Below are 19,829 nucleotides of genomic sequence, written 5' to 3' on the forward strand. Positions count from 1 at the left end.
TACTCTAAAGGCTACCAAATGTATTACCACCTAAACCATGGTGAATTACCACAAATGATGCTACTGCAACAAAACTTTTAGCCTTTAAAGTGCTGTTCCTTTTGTTGTTTCCCTAAAGTTACGGATGAAGAACTATTAAAAAACTACAAAAATAGGAATGTTTCAAATGAGAACTCAAGTGTAGAGACCTTATATATAGTATGGGAGCATGGAATGCATTTCCAGTACATTTCTGAGCACAATTCAAAGTGTGATATACAAATATAATTAGTTCTGCTGCTGACAAAATTCAAAATGTTGGTGCTGACCTTTAAAGCCCTAAACGGCCTCGGCCCAGTATACCTGATGGAGCGTCTCCACCCCCCATCGTTCAGCCCAGATACTGAGGTCCAGCTCCAAGGGCCTTCTGGCGGTTCTCTCACTGCGAGAAGCAAGGTGATAGGGAACCAGGCAGAGGGCCTTCTTGGTAGTAGCTTCCGCCCTGTGGAACGCCTTCCCATCAGGTGTCAAGGAGATAAACAACTATCTGACTTTTAGAAGACATCCGAAGGCAGCCCTTTTTAGAGAAGTTTTTAATGTTTGACATTTTATTGTGATTTTAATACAGTCATACCTCATGTTACATTTGCTTCATATTACGTTCTTTCAGGTTACATCCCACGGCAACACGGAAGTACTGGAAAGGGTTACTTCCGGGTTTCGCCACTCGTGCATGTGCAGAAGTGCAAAATGGCATCACACGCATGTGCAGAAGCAGCAAATCGCAACCCGTGCATGCAGACACTCGCCGCTGCAGGTTGTGCTCTTTTCATGTTGCGAACGGGCCTCCAGAACGGATCCCATTCGCAACCAGAGGTACTACTGTATTCTGTTGGGAGCTGCCCAGAGTGGCTGGGGAAACCCAGCCAGTTGGGCGGGGTATAAATAATAAATTATTATTACTCTGCCTGAACACCTGACCCAGGTAAGCCTTTCCCAGCAGGCAGCCACACTGGATTTGCTGAGGACCAATATGTAAAGTCTGTAGTCATGAATATCCTAGATGTGATGCAAGGGACGCCAAGGGTCATCTAGTCTGACCCCCTGCAATCGCAGTTGAAGGGCCCCTGACAGATACCCATCCAACTTGTTTAAAAGCCTCCAAAGAAGTAGAGTCCACTACCTTCAGAGGGAGTCCACTCCATGTTGAGCAGCTCTTCCTATCAGGAAGTTATTCCTGTTTTGATTTCAATATATTGTAATTTAGCGTTGCTCTGCTTATAAAACACCAAGAGAATATTCTCCTATGGGCAGCTATAGAAATTAAATAATGCAGACAGGACTGGTAGCAGGTGACTCTAACACCTGGGTTGCAGGGTAAATAGAAGCAAACACAGTCACCTTTGCATTTAGGATTTTATTCAAGTAACCATTATTGATGTCTTACAATAGATGGGGGGGGGGCGGTGGAGAGAGAAGACAAAATCCTAAAAACTGGCACATGAGTGATACAGAAGCCAAGTAGCAAAGCTCTTCTCAGAAACAGGAATTTATTTTTGTTAAAACAAAACTGCAGAACTTAGAAAGATGCAGAATGAGGTGGTTTGCTTACTTCCAACTAAATAAATCAAGGTGTAAACCAACAGGATTTAGTTGCACTGCACATTGGAGGCAAAACCCAAATGACAGAACCCTCTTAAATGTGTCTTCATATAAATAGTAACTGCATCTACAGCCCAAATTTTAACATAGATCATGATGGTATGTTTGACTTCTTGACACCTACTCTTATTCCCCTCTCATCATTACAGGATAAAGGACACTGGGAAACATTTTGGTCGTGAATTACTGCTTCTTATTTATATTGTTCATTGAACATAGTTAAAGGAAATGGAGAAAGCAAAACAAGAATGCTGCTGAGTTACTCCTTGAGATCTTGAGCCCTAAAACGTATTTGATCAAGATCAACTTTGTAAGACCCACTGGGCCAAATCTTGTAAATTTGAACTGTTTGGCAACAAGGAATTGACCAGAAGTTCAAATTTCTCTTGGAACGGTAAATATTATGGGCAAAATCTGAACATGGCAACACAGTTTTTTCAGATGAAAGTACTTTGGGTAAGAAACGAATGAACGAAGTGCATCCTGGTACCTAACTGAGAACGGGAGAGGGGGTTGCAGTAGAGAGCCCATCTGTCATTATGTACTTTGTATATGAAGATGCTGAATGCAGGAAGCCTACTGGATCAGGCCAAACACATCTGTGTGGTCCAGCTCAGTTAAAAATGCCTGTCCCATGCCAGCTTCTCCCCACCCCATATTTTGAGTGTCTAAAATATCAAGCCTACAGACATGGTCCAAAAGGATTGTCAAGTGCTAATATAACTATATTTCTAACTCTCAAGGAAATTTTCATCCCTCTAAACGGCCAAGATAATCTGTATCAGCCTAGAATACCTGGAGTTGGCATCAGCCATCATTATTATTATTACTACCACTTAAATCTGTATACCATCCTATACCCACAGCCATGTTATCCAAAAGATGAAGTGAATAAACGTTCTTTATTTTGCAAGGGCAGATGGATCTAATGTTTATTTTAAAATTGCACCCCATGATCAACACAACTGGACGCTCAGCTGACCGGCAATGTGTGCTTAAGGTGAGCCCCACAGATGACCTGTTCACCCCATAGATTGAGTCCATTCTCCCCATAATGATCACCCGCTGTCTATTCCCATTATCATACCAGATTCAGGGTTAGGACCACACTGTATGTGTCATCCTCAACACCCTCAATCAATGTATCAACTGCAACCTGGAATAAGGTCTCAAGGAGATGTGCACATAAAATAATTTAAAAGTCAAGAACGCAAACACATTTAAAACAAGGTGAAAACAGAACAAAGTAAAGCCTATCAGAACAGAAATATCCCCAATTGTTTCCAGAAAGTGCAGATAGTGAGAGACTGTAATATCTCTATGTGAATACAATTCCACAGAATATCATCCAGTAACTAAGCCAAATATTTTATGACATGGAAGAGATACTCAAGAGGGAGAGGAGACTGTCCCTGTGAACATTTGTTGGAGCCTGTGGCAATCAAGTTGCACATTAGGAGACAGGAATGATGTTTTTCTGTGAAACCCAGGAGCTACACAGCATCCAGAAGTGCTTTTGAAATTATCTATGTGGGTGCACAGGAGATGGGGGGCAAACAGGAAGAAAGATGAACGGAGACATGAGCAAGCCTTCCTAGAAGATGGTATATTCCGGTGCTGTGCTGCTTCAAGACTTCAAAACAGATGAACACTCAGTATGGCTCTGGCCAGGTCTTGCCAGCTGATCACTTGAGGCTGCATCACACCTGGAGAGTCAGTTGACCTGGGCAACCCTGGAAATGGAGCGGGTCGAGTCGAGGAAGGTGAACATGGTGTTCACCAGGTCTGGTAGATCATAATCATGTTTCCATCCCCAATCTTGGCGAGCATTGCTGTCGTCAAAAATCATCGGCCAACTGTCAGCTACAGCACAGGACAAAACAGATTGTGTCATAAGCAAATTCCTCCTCACTTTATGCTTAATTCAATAACTTCAGTGGCTCTCCCCCCCCCCAACCCCCCCCCCCCAGGTTTGCTTTTCTACTTCTAAAAGAAAAAAGAAAAGGAGGGAGAAGTTTTGAAACAGGAAAGCATCAGGGAGGGGAGAGGGCACAAATCTTCTCTCATCTCTTTACCAAAAAATAATGTTCCAAAGGGAGGAGTTTCCTTCTTTCACTGGGATCTATATATTACATACAAGGTATTTGTAGGTCTGTTTGTGATGGTAAATGTCTATGGAACACAGCCTCCCCTCCTTCATTTGAATGTCACCTCTTCCATGAAGTAGGAAAAGCTTCTGCCTAGGTTTAAATGCACACATTTCCCCACTTGGCCCAAGGTAAAGCAATTTTCACCTGGCATTAACTGAGAGATGTTGCCTTTGGGGTGCGGGGAGGAAGACAAGATTCTGGTGGCCCTGCAAGGTTTTCACTGGAATGTGTTGCGCATTTTACGACAAAATTTTACTATTCTATAAAACCCAGTGGTTTTTGCCGTACCATTTTGAGGCTCTGCTTCCCACACACCCCAGTACATCTTTTAATGCTTTCTTGTCTCCCAAGAGCAAATTTGAGCATCCCCATTGCCTATATAGCACCAGACCTCTGCAGAACACCACCCACTAACTCTTCTTAGCAGGGGAATGAATGCTCCTCTGATTGCTCTGACTCCTACATTGCTCACTATGGATAAAATCTGACATAATCCACCTGTAAGACTCCTCTCGTTATACAAAGTCAGACCTTTGGATCTGCCGAGCCAACTATATGCCAACTGACAGGAGTCTACCAGCTGAAAAGTGTTTTCCAGGTGCAGCCTTGCTATCCAAGTCCCGAACCTTCACTTCGCAACTTTTAAGTACTACTTAGATCAGCTTTAACCAACCTGACGGCCTTCAGAAGTTGTGGGTTACAGCCATGTTGGCTGGGGCCAATGGAAGCTATAGTCCAAAAGTTCTGGAAGGCACCAGGTTAGTGAAGGCTAGTTACACCTATCATGCCTTGGCCCAAAGCCCAGTGCCATTCATATGAAGGAGCGTCTCCATCCCCATCGTTCTGCCCAGACACTGAGGTATAGCGCCGAGGGCCTTCTGGAGGTTCCCTCACTGCAAGAAGCCAAGTTACAGGGAACCAGGCAGAGGGCCTTCTCGGTAGTGGCACCCACCCTGTGGAACACCCTCCCACTAGATGTCAAAGAGAAGAACTACCAGACTTTTAGAAGACATCTGAAGGCAGCCCTCTTTAGGGAACCTTTTAATGTTTAACAGACTACTGTATTTTAGTACTTTGTTGGAAGCCCAGCCAGATGGGCGGGGTATAAATTATTTTTATTATTATGAAAAGGAACAATGGGATAGAGCCAAGAGGAACACCCAGACCCAACTACATCTAGCCTATTTTAAGACCCAGCAACAAGATGAACACACATTGCAGTGAAAGATCAGAGCCCAGTACTGACCTATGGCTTGTCTGACAGCATCTACTTTGTAGGAAACTTCAAGTTCTGGAATATGCTTCTGGACCTCTTGAACCAGCTCCTCGGGAGTGAAACTCAAAGCGCTGATGTTGTATGTCCTCATGCTCAGCCCTTCAGCGGGGGCTTCCATGATCTCCAAGGTAGCTCTCAGGCAGTCATCAATGTACATCATTGGGAGGCGGGTGTCTGGTTTGAGGTTGCACTGGAACTTGCCCGTCTTCATCGCATCGTGGAAGATTTGGACGGCATAATCTGGAGACGAGGAAAGTTAAAAAATGCTAACTGGTAATGCAGCTGTAAGAATATAAAAAGAGCCTTTCGGATGAGGCCGATGGCCCATCTTACAGTAGCTGGCAAACCTAGACAGCATCTTAAAAAGCAGAGACATCACCTTGCCGACAAAGGTCCGTATAGTTAAAGCTATGGTTTTCCCAGTAGTGATGTATGGAAGTGAGAGCTGGACCAGAAAGAAGGCTGATCGCCAAAGAATGGATGCTTTTGAATTATGGTGCTGGAGGAGACTCTTGAGAGTCCCATGGACTTGCAAGAAGATCAAACTAATCCATTCTGAAGGAAATCAGCCCTGAGTGCTCACTGGAAGGACAGATCCTGAAGCTGAGCCTCTTCAATAATTTGGCCACCTCATGAGAAGAGAAGACTCCTTGGAAAAGACCCTGATGTTGGGAAAGATGGAGGGCACAAGGAGAAGGGGACGACAGAGGACGAGATGGTTGGACAGTGTTCTCGAAGCTACCAGCATGAGTTTGACCAAACTGCGGGAGGCAGTGGAAGACAGGAGTGCCTGGCGTGCTCTGGTCCATGGGGTCACGAAGAGTCAGACACGACTAAACGACTAAACAACAACAACAGAAGCTGGCCAGATACCTACAGGAAGCTGGCAAGCAGGACCCAAGCAATAAGAGCACTCTTTCTTCCTGCTGTTTCCAATAACTGGTATTCGGACGCATTCTGCCTCCAACTGCAGAAGCAGAGCATGGCCATTGTGGCTAGTAGCGACTGGCAGCAGTCACCTGCATGAATTTGTCTACTCCTCCTGTAAAGCCATCCAAGTAGACAGCCATCTCTGTCACACACAGTGAAGAAGGAGCTGCTGAATGCTTCTCTCTCTCTCTCCTTGATGTTCATCTTCCCTTACATACCAGTTTCCCTCAACAGTTGAGAAGAACAAGTAAAGTTACCGACTAGGGCAAGGATAACCAGGCAGAGGGCCTTCTCGGCAGTGGCACCCGCGCCCTGTGGAACGCTCTCCCACCAGATGTCAAGGATCAAGGAAGTAAACTATCTGACTTTTAGAAGACAGGTTTTGATCTTTGATCTTTTGATCAAAAGATGTTTGATCTTTTATTATGTTTTTAATATTCTGTTGGGAGCCACCCAGAGTGGCTGAGGAGGTCTGGCCAGATGGGCGGGGTATAAGGAATACATTATTATTAATTATTATTATTAACAGGAGGACCTCCAGATATTGTGGACTACACCTCCCATTAACTCTGGTCACTGACCATGCTGCCTGGGGAGTTGGAATCCACAGAAGGTATCACACTGGCTAGTCCTGTACTAGAGAAAGAAATAAAGGATGATAAACAACGGCTGGAGTGTTTATGTGTGAGAGATACCTATTCCCTCCATCGTTCCCTTCTCCTATGGCACATGAAATGTTCTGCCATGATCTAAGGCAAGACCCCCATTTCCCCTCTCCCTCTTAGTATCACTATTGTATTTTATAGGCTAACTTAATCTGTCCAGGTAGCATTGGCCCCCTTACCAGTTGTTCCTCCACCAGGCTGGGAATCAGCTGAGATAATACCAGGGTATCTTAGGCACCGGAAGTCTAGTCCATACCTGTAATGGTAATACTGAACAAGGGGAAAAAAGATACAATTAGCTACTAATTCTTCTACAGTAGCAACTCTAGCTACCTGGTGTTAGTGGCTTCTTAAAATGTTTATAGAGGAAATTAGGGAAACAGACTGATTTTAGGAGCAAAACAAGGGACGTTTGCTGCAACAAAGTCTTGTGGCACCTTCAAAACTGAGAGATTAGTTGTGGCTGATGAAAGCATTTCACAACCTATCAGCTGTTTTTGTTTAATTAATTAAATTTATATCCCTGCCTTTCCTCCATCAAGGAACCCAAAGCAGCGTACATGCAGGTCCCACTTTCTGAATGCTCACGATGTGAAAAAGCAATTATCCCACATGAAGAACTGGCACCTAAACCTCGCTATGCACACCACAGATTCAGTTATCAGAGCAGATGGAGTTTTCTCACTTTCTTACTTGTTTATGTTATGCTAAATTGTGGCAGCCATATGGGAGGGAAGCAACCATGCAGAGAGATGGGACTAATCAGTTTTTCCCTTATCTCTTTTTTGCTGTTTGGCTGCAGCCATTTCAGGAAGAAACCATGAAGGGAGCGGGGAGAGGGACTGGACAAATCACGGATTAGAAATGTTCCCATAGGAAATATTGGAAATCATCAGCTTGCTATGCAAACACTTGCCTAGCGAACCATTTACTGGGAACGCATTGTGTCCAGAAAGCGGGACTTGCATGTACATGCGGTTCTCAGGCAGGCGGTCCATCCACAAACCAACCAGAGCCAGACCTGCTTAACTTCAGCAAGGTGGTGGCCTCGTGTACCTTCATAAACATAGCTAGTGTCATTGGTAATACAAGAGTTTGTTGTTTACATTCTCTCTCATAGAATGGAAAAAGGCCTGAAAAGTTAAGAGTGTCAGTCCAGATTTTATGGAGTGGGAGGAGAGAGGGAATGTTCCACAGTGCATGTCACCTTTTCATACAGTCGTACCTTGGAAGTCGAATGGAATCTGTTCCGGAAGTCTGTTCGATTTCCAAAACATTTGGAAACCAAAGCGCGGCTTCCAATTGGCTGCAGGAACTTCCTGCAGCCAATCAGAAAGCGCGGAGGATGTACAGCTTCCGAAAACCGGAACACTCACTTCTGGGTTTTGATTTGTTTGGGAGCCAAGGCCTTTGAGATCCAAGGTACGACTGTACTGGTATTTGACGAATTCTCTTGGGTTAAGATGCCATTGGTACAGGTAACTTAGAAACAAAATACAAGAAATTCATTTAAGCAACTTTAAGCAATGTTCTGCGCTTTTAGCAGCATTTGCTGTCCATCCACAACACCACAGACAAATGCTCATGAAAGGGGAACCACCACCACATATTGAAGGGGGCTGGAGGCATCTGCATATGGAAAGGGCAACTCTTACTTCTCCCATGAGCTCAGCATGAACTTTGGAAACACCGTAGATTGTCCTTGGCCTCTGGATGCAGAGATCGGGAGTTGGGTTCCTAGGGGACGTGGGTCCAAATGCTCCAATTGTGCTGGGGACAAAGAGCCTCAAGCTGTGCTCAGCTGCAATATCAAGAATGTTGTGCAATCCTGGGAACAGCAAACAGAGTTATCAGGCTTGAAACCAAGCGTTAACACTCCCCAGAGGGAGGCAGGGACAGCTAAACAAACAATATGAAGCAGGCTGACATCTACCAGTGATATTCACAGATCTTGCCAAAGGGACATTGGCTTCTCCAACGGCACTGAGCAAAGCGCTGTAATGAAACAGCCACGTAATCCGGTTGTTCACCACTATCTCACGGAGGTTCTTGTAGTCCAAAATGTCAGAGTAGATGAAAGGACCTAAGAGGAGGAGGAAGGTGAAAGCATGAAGGTAAGAGGCAGCGTAAGAACCTACAAACTGGAGAGGGTCACCTGCCTTTTGGACAAAAGCCTGTTGATGGAAAACAGAATCTCAAGGAATTCCATTCTCATGTTCTCTGCAGAACACTGCATGTGTAACAAACTTCATACACAAGTGTGTGCATCCTTTCATGTACATACAGAATGATCCATTACAAACAGGTGCAAAAATGTTTTGACCATGATGTTGTGCGCCATCAGTTGTGCACATTAATCAGCAGGTGTCCATTGCAGTCACCCCCAAACATACATACATCTACTGCATAGCAGCTAGGCCAAATTTGACACTCCTTTCAGTTGACCAAGGCGCTGTTTGAAACACCACAAGAACTGCAAAACTGATTTCGCCAGAGACCTTCAAAGTATAAAAAAAGTTGAGTGCATGCGCAACAAAGCTAAGGACGACTTAACTACAGCATCTCCAGCTCTTGAAAAGCTATGCACTGTTCACAGAGCCAGATCTCATTTGATGCAAGCATTTTGCTTTGTTTGAGCGTCCATTTGGAGGATATTTTTGCTTTGATCAGCTTCCTTCTGTACCAGGAAAATACCACTGACAAGGCAAACTGCATGGTGAGATTTAGAGAAAAATGTATCAGGCATATGAGGAAAAAGTTTCCCACCACACCATTTACAAAACTAGTAGCTTGGTTAAACTGGTTACTTCATTTTTTAGTGTGCTGTGATAAGCATGCAAGGAATCTATAGCTAGCACTAAGTTGGTCAGTCAATACTGCTTGTATAAACACTGAAGAGTTGGTTAAAATATAGAGCTGCATACATGGAATACCACACGGGATTTTCTTACATGCCTGGGGTCACTATGATAAAGGTTAACAATATGCCCTAAGCTGGAACCGGACAATAGCTTTTAAGAAAGGTAAAAGAGTGATAAAAACATTGTTTTCCACTGGAATACACACTCATTTATTTTTCCTGCCATTGGCTACTGTCAAACAGGATTTACAAGGTTTTGAAGTACTGTAATACCCTGTGAACCAAAAGCAGCAGTGGAATGAGTGAGTACACCACAAATTAGGATGTCCCTTCATTCCACTTTTCAACTCGACTGCCTCTCTTCAAAGCAGAACATCACACTGTTCAGCATGATTAGATATGGCATACATTTAATGTACAGCTGTCCTTTGGTTCGTTTACCATTTATGTTCACACAGAAATAAGCGAGTCAATTCAATTGCTGTTGCACTAGCATCACACAAACCCTTTCTAGCTATACTGCATACATGTTGGCTTTGTTTTATGGAAAATACGAAAACTGTTGGGCAAAGATTCTCTCAAAATACATATACCATTATTTTAATATGCCAAATGCCTATTTTTTATTAACAATGAAGTTTAGGTCAGCAAATTCAGGTGAACTGGAAGAAACAGGAAGGTGAGATCTAGCATATAACTAAGTTTTCAAGATCCTTTGCCAAAGAGGATCACTGCTGCTGGAATGTAATCATAGTGTGGCTCAGTGTAGCTCTCTCATCATAATCTGGTCACTTACCGCTATGAAAGACGTTATCAGGGGGCTTCCTAATATCTGATAGGATTACATTGTTCTTTCCAAAGCGTTTTCTAGAGAAGACAGAAAGATTAGACTCAGAACAGCTCTCCTGAAATCATTTTAATTAGCACGATAGGTTCTTTGAACAGAACTAGTTTTGCTAGGTGCTGTGCCTTCTAGCCCAAAGTTCCTACACTCTGAAATAGCAGCATCGACAACCCTCTTGCATCAGAAAACATCAGCCGATGGCATATGGATTCAAGTTTTGTGATCAACCCAGATCAGTGTACAATGCAATCTCCATTGCCTCCCTGCTTTTCTTCCCCCAGGCACAACTTTAGGATTGTGAATGAGATGTGCCTGATTTTCACCTTCTAACTGCAAGTAAATGTGATCATTCATGGGAAATCTTAACCTATATCTTCAAAAAGGGCACCAGAACTTCTAGTTGTAAATCGAAATTACAGCTTACCTCAAGAGCTTAGCAAGTCCTACTCCAAGTTGGCCAAGTCCTCCTACAAAACAAGATTAAATGTTTACAACACCTGAAATGTTATGCCTTATAACAACACAAATAAAAATACTTTATGTTCTGCAGAGACTGAGAACTTTAGACATAAACTCAATTAACAGAAGCTATCAAAGGAAGATACAGATGGGTTATTTAGTTTAGTGATTTTGACCTGCACAAGAATGATCTGTAGCGTACTAATCCTCAAACTTCAAAATTACTATCTCACGAAATGTTGAGGGCTTTGGCTCGAGAAAGAAGTGGCAGATGATCCATCATCTACAATAATCAGATGGAAGCTGAACCCTCTTTTTCCAGGGCTACATTTGGAGCAATGCTCCTGTTCTCAGTGGTCTGGAGTGAGGTAGAATGGACAAGCCTATGTGTACAAGTGGATAAGGGCTCCAAGAGGGTTCACAGTGTTTCTCTAAACCAGTATTTACATATAATCAGATGAATATCAATACATGTGGCCTGATACAAAGAAATACAAACAGAACAGAGGAAATCAACTGCGGAGTACTGCTTAACAGCAGACTGACCTGTAATTAACACCCGTGGATGGTCCGATTCAGAGAAGGACACTGAGTGAAAGCTGGCGTCTGAGGCTACCTGCCGTGGTGAGAAACCAAGACACCTAACCGGCACAACAGCAACTTGACAGCCACAGCCAGGTTTCTGCAGCACCTGCTTGACAGCTCGGCTCAAGCTCCTCATGGCTGGCATTTTTCAAGGCTGTTGGAAGAAAAGGAAATTTCACGGTCACTAATAAGAGGTTCCGCCAGCAGTCATTTTTTATAAGCGCTTCAGAAAAACCAGCTCTGCCTGAATTACCCAACAATTCATTAGCTACAATGGGAGTACTCATATACAGTGGTACCTCAGGTTAAGTACTTAATTCGTTCTGGCGGTCCGTTCTTAACCTGAAACTGTTCTTAACCTGAAGCACCACTTTAGCCAATGGGGCCTCCTGCTGCCGCTGCGCCACCAGAGCACGATTTCTGTTCTTAACCCGAGGTACTATTTCTGGGTTAGCGGAGTCTGTAACCTGAAGTGTATGTAACCTGAAGCGTATGTAACCCAAGGTACCACTGTACGCTCAGTGGTAGAGCTGAGGGTCAATAGTACACAGCAGTCATGGCTAGTATCTATGTCAGACATCCCCAACCTTCGGCCCTCCAGATGTTTTGGACTACAATTCCCAACATCCCTGACCACTGGCCCTGCTAGCTAGGGATCATGGGAGTTGTAGGCCAAAACATCTGGAGGGCCGCAGGTTGGGGATGCCTGATCTATGTCCTGTATTGAAGGCAGCATGTCTCAGAATAACAGTTGTTAGGGAGAGTGTTACTGCATTCAGGTCCTACTTGTTGACTTCCCACAGGAACAGACTGCAGAACTAGATGGGCTTTTGGTTCTGATCCCAGATGGCAGCTCTTATGTTCTTAGCATGTGCTTTGCATCTTCACATAAGAGTCTTTCCAGGAAACCACAGGAAAATGCTGCCAGTCACAGACAATACTCTTGTAGCTGGAACAGTTCAACTCCGCAACACAGTTTACTATGCGCTCAGAACACTGGCATGCCACTGTCAGAAAGGGAAGTGCCTGAATCAACACAGGGCCAGCAAAAATTTGCTATCCCAATATGGCAATTTGCTTGAGGGGACTCAAACAAATAGCCAGCACGTGTAGACACAAAGCCAGAAAAGCTAAAGCACAGAATGAACTCAGGCTTGCTAGAGAGGTTAAAAGCAACAAAAAAGGCTTCTATGGGTATGTTCGTAGCAAAAGGAAGAACAAAGAAACAGTGGGGTCACTCAGAGGAGAAGATGGTGAAATGCAAACAGGGGACACAGAAAGGGCTGAACTCCTCAATGCCTTCTTTGCCTCAGTCTTCTCCGATAAAGAAAACAATGCCCGACCTGAAGAATTTGGAGCAAATGATTCAGCAAAGGAAACACAGCCCAGAATAACTAAGGAGACAGTACAAGAATATTTGGCTAGTTTAGATGTATTCAAGTCTCCAGGGCCAGATGAACTGCATCCAAGAGTATTAAAAGAACTGGCAGATGTGATCTCAGAACCACTGGCAGTCATCTTCGAGAAATCCTGGAGAACAGGCGAAGTCCCGGCAGACTGGAGGAGGGCAAATGTTGTCCCTATTTTCAAAAAGGGGAAAAGAGAGGACCCAAATAATTACCGCCCAGTCAGTCTGACATCAATAGCAGGGAAGATTCTGGAGCAGATCATTAAGAAAACAGCCTGTGAGCACCTAGAAAGGAATGCTGTGATCACCAATAGTCAGCATGGATTTCTGAAAAATAAGTCATGTCAGACTAACCTGATCTCGTTTTTTGACAGAATTACAAGCCTGCTAGATGAAGGGAACTCAGTGGATATAGCCTACCTTGATTTCAGTAAGGCATTTGACAAGGTGCCCCATGATATTCTTGTAAAGAAGCTGGTAAAATGCTGTCTTGACTATGCTACCACTCAGTGGATTTGTAACTGGCTGACTGACCGAACCCAAAGGGTGCTCATCAATGGTTCCTCTTCATCCTGGAGAAGAGTGACTAGTGGGGTGCCACAGGGTTCTGTCTTGGGCCCGGTCTTATTCAACATCTTTATCAACGACTTGGATGATGGACTCAAGGGCATCCTGATCAAATTTGCAGATGACACCAAACTGGGAGGGGTGGCTAACACCCCAGAGGACAGGATCACACTTCAAAATGACCTTGACAGATTAGAAAACTGGGCCAAAACAAACAAGATGAATTTTAACAGGGAGAAATGTAAAGTATTGCACTTGGGCAAAAAAAATGAGAGGCACAAATACAAGATGGGTGACACCTGGCTTGAGAGCAGTACATGTGAAAAGGATCTAGGAGTCTTGGTTGACCACAAACTTGACATGAGCCAACAGTGTGACGCGGCAGCTAAAAAAGCCAATGCAATTCTGGGCCTCATCAATAGGAGTATAGCATCTAGATCAAGGGAAGTAATAGTGCCACTGTATTCTGCTCTGGTCAGACCTCACCTGGAGTACTGTGTCCAGTTATGGGCACCACAATTCAAGAAGGACACTGACAAACTGGAACGTGTCCAGAGGAGGGCAACCAAAATGGTCAAAGGCCTAGAAACGATGCCTTATGAGGAACGGCTAAGGGAGCTGGGCATGTTTAGCCTGGAGCAGAGGAGGTTAAGGGGTGATATGATAGCCATGTTCAAATATATAAAAGGATGTCACATAGAGGAGGGAGGAAGGTTGTTTTCTGCTGCTCCAGAGAAGCGGACACGGAGCAATGGATCCAAACTACAAGAAAGAAGATTCCACCTAAACATTAGGAAGAACTTCCTGACAGTAAGAGCTGTTCGACAGTGGAATTTGCTGCCAAGGAGTGTGGTGGAGTCTCCTACTTTGGAGGTCTTTAAGCAGAGGCTTGACAACCATATGTCAGGAGTGCTCTGATGGTGTTTCCTGCTTGGCAGGGGGTTGGACTCGATGGCCCTTGTGGTCTCTTCCAACTCTATGATTCTTTGATTCTTTGACTCCCTTGTTATAACTGTTTATTATAAAACCAATTGTCAATTCTGAAAGCTAAATTGTCATGCCTGCTGGTCTACACGGTCAAAGTCGACACGAGGGCTTTCCAAATTTTTTCATGTTGGTGACGCACTTTTTACACATGCATCATTTCGCCACACAGTAATTCAGTTTTACTAGCAAACCACAGGTTAAGCTAACCTCTTTCCAGCCCTGGGAAGAGCACGGGGAGCATTTGTGCAACACACCTACACACTGCAGCCAGCACATTAATGTGTCGCGACACACAGTTTGGAAAGTTCTGGTCTACACTATATTAACAACACGGCATGCAATGAACTTCTCTTGCACAAGACCCATTGAAATGAACAGATGCTACAGAAGAACATATTATTTCAGGGACTACATTAAATTTGTACCATGCTTTTCCGCAACCATCATGTTCTGCACACCCTACTTTACTCAGTAGAGCATGAGACTCTTAATCTCAGGGTTGTGGGTTTGAGCTCCATATTGGGCAAAAGATTCCTGCATTGCAGGGGGTTAGACTAGATGACCCTTGTGGTCCCTTCCAACTCTACAATTCTATGATTTTATGAATCAGCTAAGATTAGCTTTGATTGTAAGAGAACACTGTATAATGTTAAGACCAGAATGAAGACCAATAATAAATCTTCACTGATGTAATATAATAGCATAGACACTTTTTTAAAAAAATCATAATACATCACTGCAGTAAAAATAGAAATCATATTGCATACTTATCATATTTCTATCATAAATTCCTGTTCAGCATGAGGCATACTTTTGAAACTTCCAAGTAACAAACGCACGCACAACACAGTATTAAGTACCATTCCTGCTGGCTTGCTACCTAATGTTACAGCTTCTTGAAGGCAGCCAGAATCAGCAAGGTCCTAGCTACACCTGTTGTCTATAAATCTAGTGCAGAGGGGTTAAGAAATCTAACTGCAGGGTCATGCAATTCATTAAATTTGCAGTACCTTCCCTCACAACCATGCAAAGAAATGGGGATTCGATTAGAGAGAACACACCTATTACAAAATATATACCATTTTTCTGTACACCCCCCCAACCACAAAGTAGAATCTTGCTCAGCCTAACTTCACTTTAACAACTGCTCAAAACTTACAGTTGATAAAGCTCAGCCAGAAATAAATTAGTGAGACACATACATTGTGGGAGTGGGGAGGTAGAAGGCCAGACAACACACTTATTGACACATTTAAAAAATAACCTTTACCTTTTTACCTTTACCTAGTCAACAAGTGTTCCATCTAGCTAGATGGCCAGTCTAGAAGTAAAGGGTAATTGACAGCTGAAGTCAGGCTAGGGCGAAAGCTTCACAGTCATCTTGGGGTGCCAAGTTCTTCCCCATGATGGCTGTCAGTCTGGAGTTCTTAATACCTTAGTACCCTCAGCTGTTAAAAGAAATTGATCATTTGACCTCCTTCATCTGTTTGCAAATGCATACTGGTTTCTTTTTCTGTATAGGCAAAGCACTTGCACAACGACTCCAGCTTTTCCAGCCTTATCAGAATGTTGCTCGTCTTTTTGTGCACCGGGTGTCCTGGAAGTTTAATTTCCATCCATTATGCCTCTGAATGTGACTTTCAAGAAAGGTTGCTCTTATCCCATGTTTTTCTTTGTTGTAAAAAGCAGAGTTCTAATGCCCTACTGACCTAAGATCCTACACATCTCTTTACTCTAGCTTTTGATACCTGAGCTTCATATTTTTAGGACTTGCTTTGTTTCTGTGTTGTTTAAACTGTTTTTAACATTCTGTTTTAATTGTTGTATCCTGCCCTGGGACCTTGGAGAGGACTAGAGCTAATGAAGGCAATTTCACTCTCTCAGCATCCAGTCAGAAATCCATTCTTGACACTCACACAGTTCATAATTGATTACATTATACTGGGGTATTAAAAGATTAGAATAGAAAAGGGCATTAAAGTGCTTCAATAAGGTTGAAAGCTACACACCTTCTAAAGTTGATATACATGAATACAAGAACACACATTATACTCTCGGAACTTACATAAATCCTCACATCACCAACTGACGGAAACGACTACTTTTCATGTAGATCAGTAATAGTGCTAAGCCTTAGCACATGAAGGAAAAATGATATCTGTGTCTGGTTATTAAAATTATACTGACTGGGTCCCATTTAGCATCTAAGAGAAGCCATCAAACTAGAGATAATTCATTTATTCTAAATGCAACTGGAAAAAAAAATCTAAAAAGCAAATATTTAAACAGTGTCTTCCTTCTTCCCAATACAATAATATTTTTTTTCTCAGCTTACCTTCCCCTTTTTTGCCAGTGGCTTTGCAAAGCAAGAAGGAAAAGAAGAGGAGAGAGACATTTATAGGGCACAGCCTCTCTCCGTCAAGCCAATTGGAGTTCTTGAAAGAGTGGGAGTTGTCCATTACACAGAAAAAGGGTGTGTGAGAGAACACATGGTATCAGCACAAAACACACATCATAATCCAGGTTGTTTGATTTAAAAATAGCGTCACCACACAATGGGTACAGAACTTTGAAGACAAGAAGGAACAGCAATGCTGCTTTTCTAATAATACAGGGCCTGCTTGCCTGGTTCACTGGATTAATACTTTATCCTAAATTAACACCTGCCGACTATTGTTTTAATGGAAACTGAAGTAATGGTACTATAAACTGGATTTGTTTGGCTTAAAAAGAAAGATTAAAAACTCTCCAATAGTACTTCAATTTACACAACTGGTAAACTAAAAAGCCTCTAAGGTTTAGTCTGAAATGATGATGATGGTGATAATTATTATTTAATAATAATAATTTATTATTTATACCCCACCCATCTGGCTGGCTTTCCCCAGCCACTCTGGGTGGCTTCCAGCAGAATATTAAAATACAATGATTCATCCAGTATTAAAAGCGTCCCTAAACATACACACACACACACACACACACACACACACACACACACACACACACACACACTGTATATATAGGAATATAAGATAGATCACAAAGTATTAATGGTGGGGCATTTTTTTTTTACACTTATTTAAATTTATTAACACAAACTTGATGGACCAATGGTGTGACTCATCAGTACCAGGCAGTTTCCTATCTTCTAAAAACAAAGTTATGTAAGCCTTACTGCTGGCAGATAGGTAATAGAAGTAATACTCTCTGGCTGCAGCGTGACAGATCTCCAGAGTGATAACGTAACCTAGGCACCTGCTACGCACACAGAAATCAAGAACATTTTGCATAAACTGGCAGACCTTAGGTTCATTCAGCAACAATAAGGCTATTCAGAGAGAGTTAGGGACCCTGAAGGTCTTCTTTTGCTGTAATTAACAAATTTAGGGGAGAGGGTAGCAATTTGAAGCATGAAATCAATAGAAGGCCTCTAAAGAAAACTGAGGAACTGGACTATGACCCACCAGCTGGTTTTCTACAGAAGAAAAGTGGTAGCAACAAGCATGCTTTTATGAAGAGTAACTTAATGTACCGTGTAGTTTGGTCCTTAGGTAAGCTGAATTGAAGCTTTTAAGAGCTGTAGATTCCAGTGAACAAAATGGGAAAACTAGAGATTATGCTATATCAAACTACCGTAATTCTTTCACTGATGTACTTAATAGCTGTCCAATTAAAGTTAAACACACTGCTATTTGGAGAAGCCATCCAAAGGGACAATATTCACACCCAAAGTTTTCAGCATTAGAAAACTGCAAGTTAGTCCTGCAACAAAATGCTGCAGTGTAAAGCACTCCTTTTCAGGGTTCCAGATAACCAACTCCCCATCTGGCATCCCCCCCAAAAAAAACCCCCGTCCTCTCACACATAGTATGTTCAGTGCTCACTGAGGTCTCTCCTGTTAGGGGTTTCCACCTTTTCCCATTCCGCTTGCTATTTCTGCAAGCATCAGGGCTCCCCTGAACTTGCCAATACCTCCCTCTTGTGCCTGGACAGTGCCATTTCTGCTACGAATGGATTGGCAGTCAGGAAGAAGTTCGCAATTTGTGCAGACTCTGCTACTGAGCAGAAGTCACCAACACTGCACCTGCCAGTGTCCACAGAGGATTCAAACTCTGAGCTATCATAAAAAAAAAAAACATAGCCCTCCTAGGAAGAAAATTAAGCAAATTGTGCAAGCACTCTTCAAATATTTTATTATTATTATTATTATTATTATTATTATTATTATTATTATTATTATTTTGGTGAAACGACCCAACCTGGCTGCTCCCACCTATCCATGTTTTTAGCCAATGAGTGAAGCCAATGCAGTGATTGATGAATTGTATTCATACCAGGCAACAGGAATCCCTGGGACCTTAAAGAGCTGTTTCCCCCTCTGCTTTACTGCCCTTTTCCATTTTCTAGTAGTCCTTGGAATCTCCATATTTTGCACTTCCTGGGGATCAAAAAATTTAGAGGAGGAGGAGTGGAGAGGAACTGACAGGATGCATTTCATTCCACTTGCAGAGACATAGGGATGACAGTGGACAGTAGCCAACCTTCTCTTCTATGTTCTTTTACAAGGGAAATATAATTTCCAAATGCAATTTCTTTTCTCCTTAATTGATAGAGAAGTGTTGCAAAACCCACCCCACCCAACATGCTGTAAATGATCAGAGAATGCAAGAACATTGTTCAATGGCTTTTTCCTCAAGCAAAATAAAATATTTTGTGCACCACCCTTTTATTTTTATGAACAAATCCTGCATGGGGACTGTGTGGGGATTTCTTTATCAAAAATACTACAAATTAACTCTTCCCAACTGCAATCAATGAGATTCAAAAGTATTTACTTGGGCTGAATTGTACCCTACATTATTCAGGGGAGAGGGTGGCACTGTGGTCTAAACCACTGAGCTTCATGGGTTTGCCAATTGGAAGGTTAGGGGTTCAAATCTGCACAACGGGGTGAGCTCCCATTGCTCTTTCCCAGCTCCTGCCAATCTAGCAGTTCGAAAGCATACCAGTGCAAATAGATATATAGGTATTGCTGTGGTGGGAAAGTAAACAGCATTTCCATGCTCTCTGGCATTCGTCATCATGTCCTGTTGCGCCAGAAGCAGTTTAGTCATGCTGGCCACATGACCTGGAAAGCTGTGGACAAACGCCGGCTTCCTTGGTCTGAATTGAGATGAGTGCTGCACCTCATAGTTGCCTTTGACTGGACTTAACCGTCCAGTGGTCCTTTACCTTTTACCCATGTCATTATTGTTGCAAGGCAATTTTAGACTAGACGTATTATCCATTTAATAAGAGGATTTCATTTTTAACTTCTTGGCAGCACCGAACAGTGTGCAACGTCACTCCCATGTTTACGCAGATTCTCACTTTTATGTCTCTAGGTCCATTACAGCAAGTTCCTTTCCTGGAATTGCTTTTAACAACTGCAATGCCCATTTTGATTTCAAGGCGCTC

The 19,829-nt window shown here is 42.9% G+C and overlaps 1 protein-coding gene across 4 annotated transcripts in view; it reads right to left on the reverse strand.

The window, feature by feature from the left end:
* Positions 1-1,381: 1,381 nt before the first annotated feature.
* LOC308584069 (L-threonine 3-dehydrogenase, mitochondrial-like) overlaps positions 1,382-19,829 on the reverse strand; it is a 201,235-nt gene continuing 182,787 nt past the window's right edge. For 2 of the 4 annotated variants that reach the window (XM_081188753.1, XM_081188751.1), the window contains exons 2-9: positions 11,372-11,564; positions 10,791-10,833; positions 10,319-10,389; positions 8,596-8,745; positions 8,318-8,490; positions 6,842-6,932; positions 5,038-5,307; positions 1,382-3,504 (exon numbers count right to left, since the gene is read on the reverse strand). In XM_081188753.1, coding sequence (XP_081044879.1) covers positions 3,356-3,504; positions 5,038-5,307; positions 6,842-6,932; positions 8,318-8,490; positions 8,596-8,745; positions 10,319-10,389; positions 10,791-10,833; positions 11,372-11,555 — 1,131 coding nt within the window. In that variant the 5' untranslated portion in view covers positions 11,556-11,564 and the 3' untranslated portion in view covers positions 1,382-3,355. Of the gene's footprint in view, positions 3,505-5,037; positions 5,308-6,841; positions 6,933-8,317; positions 8,491-8,595; positions 8,746-10,318; positions 10,390-10,790; positions 10,834-11,371; positions 11,565-15,642; positions 15,667-16,707; positions 16,845-19,829 lie in introns of those variants that run through there. The other 2 variants (XM_081188750.1, XM_081188752.1) reach the window with 2 other exon arrangements.

Source organism: Podarcis bocagei (assembly GCF_964188305.1).
Source record: "Podarcis bocagei genome assembly, chromosome: 3".
In the NCBI taxonomy this organism is placed as follows: domain Eukaryota; kingdom Metazoa; phylum Chordata; class Lepidosauria; order Squamata; family Lacertidae; genus Podarcis; species Podarcis bocagei.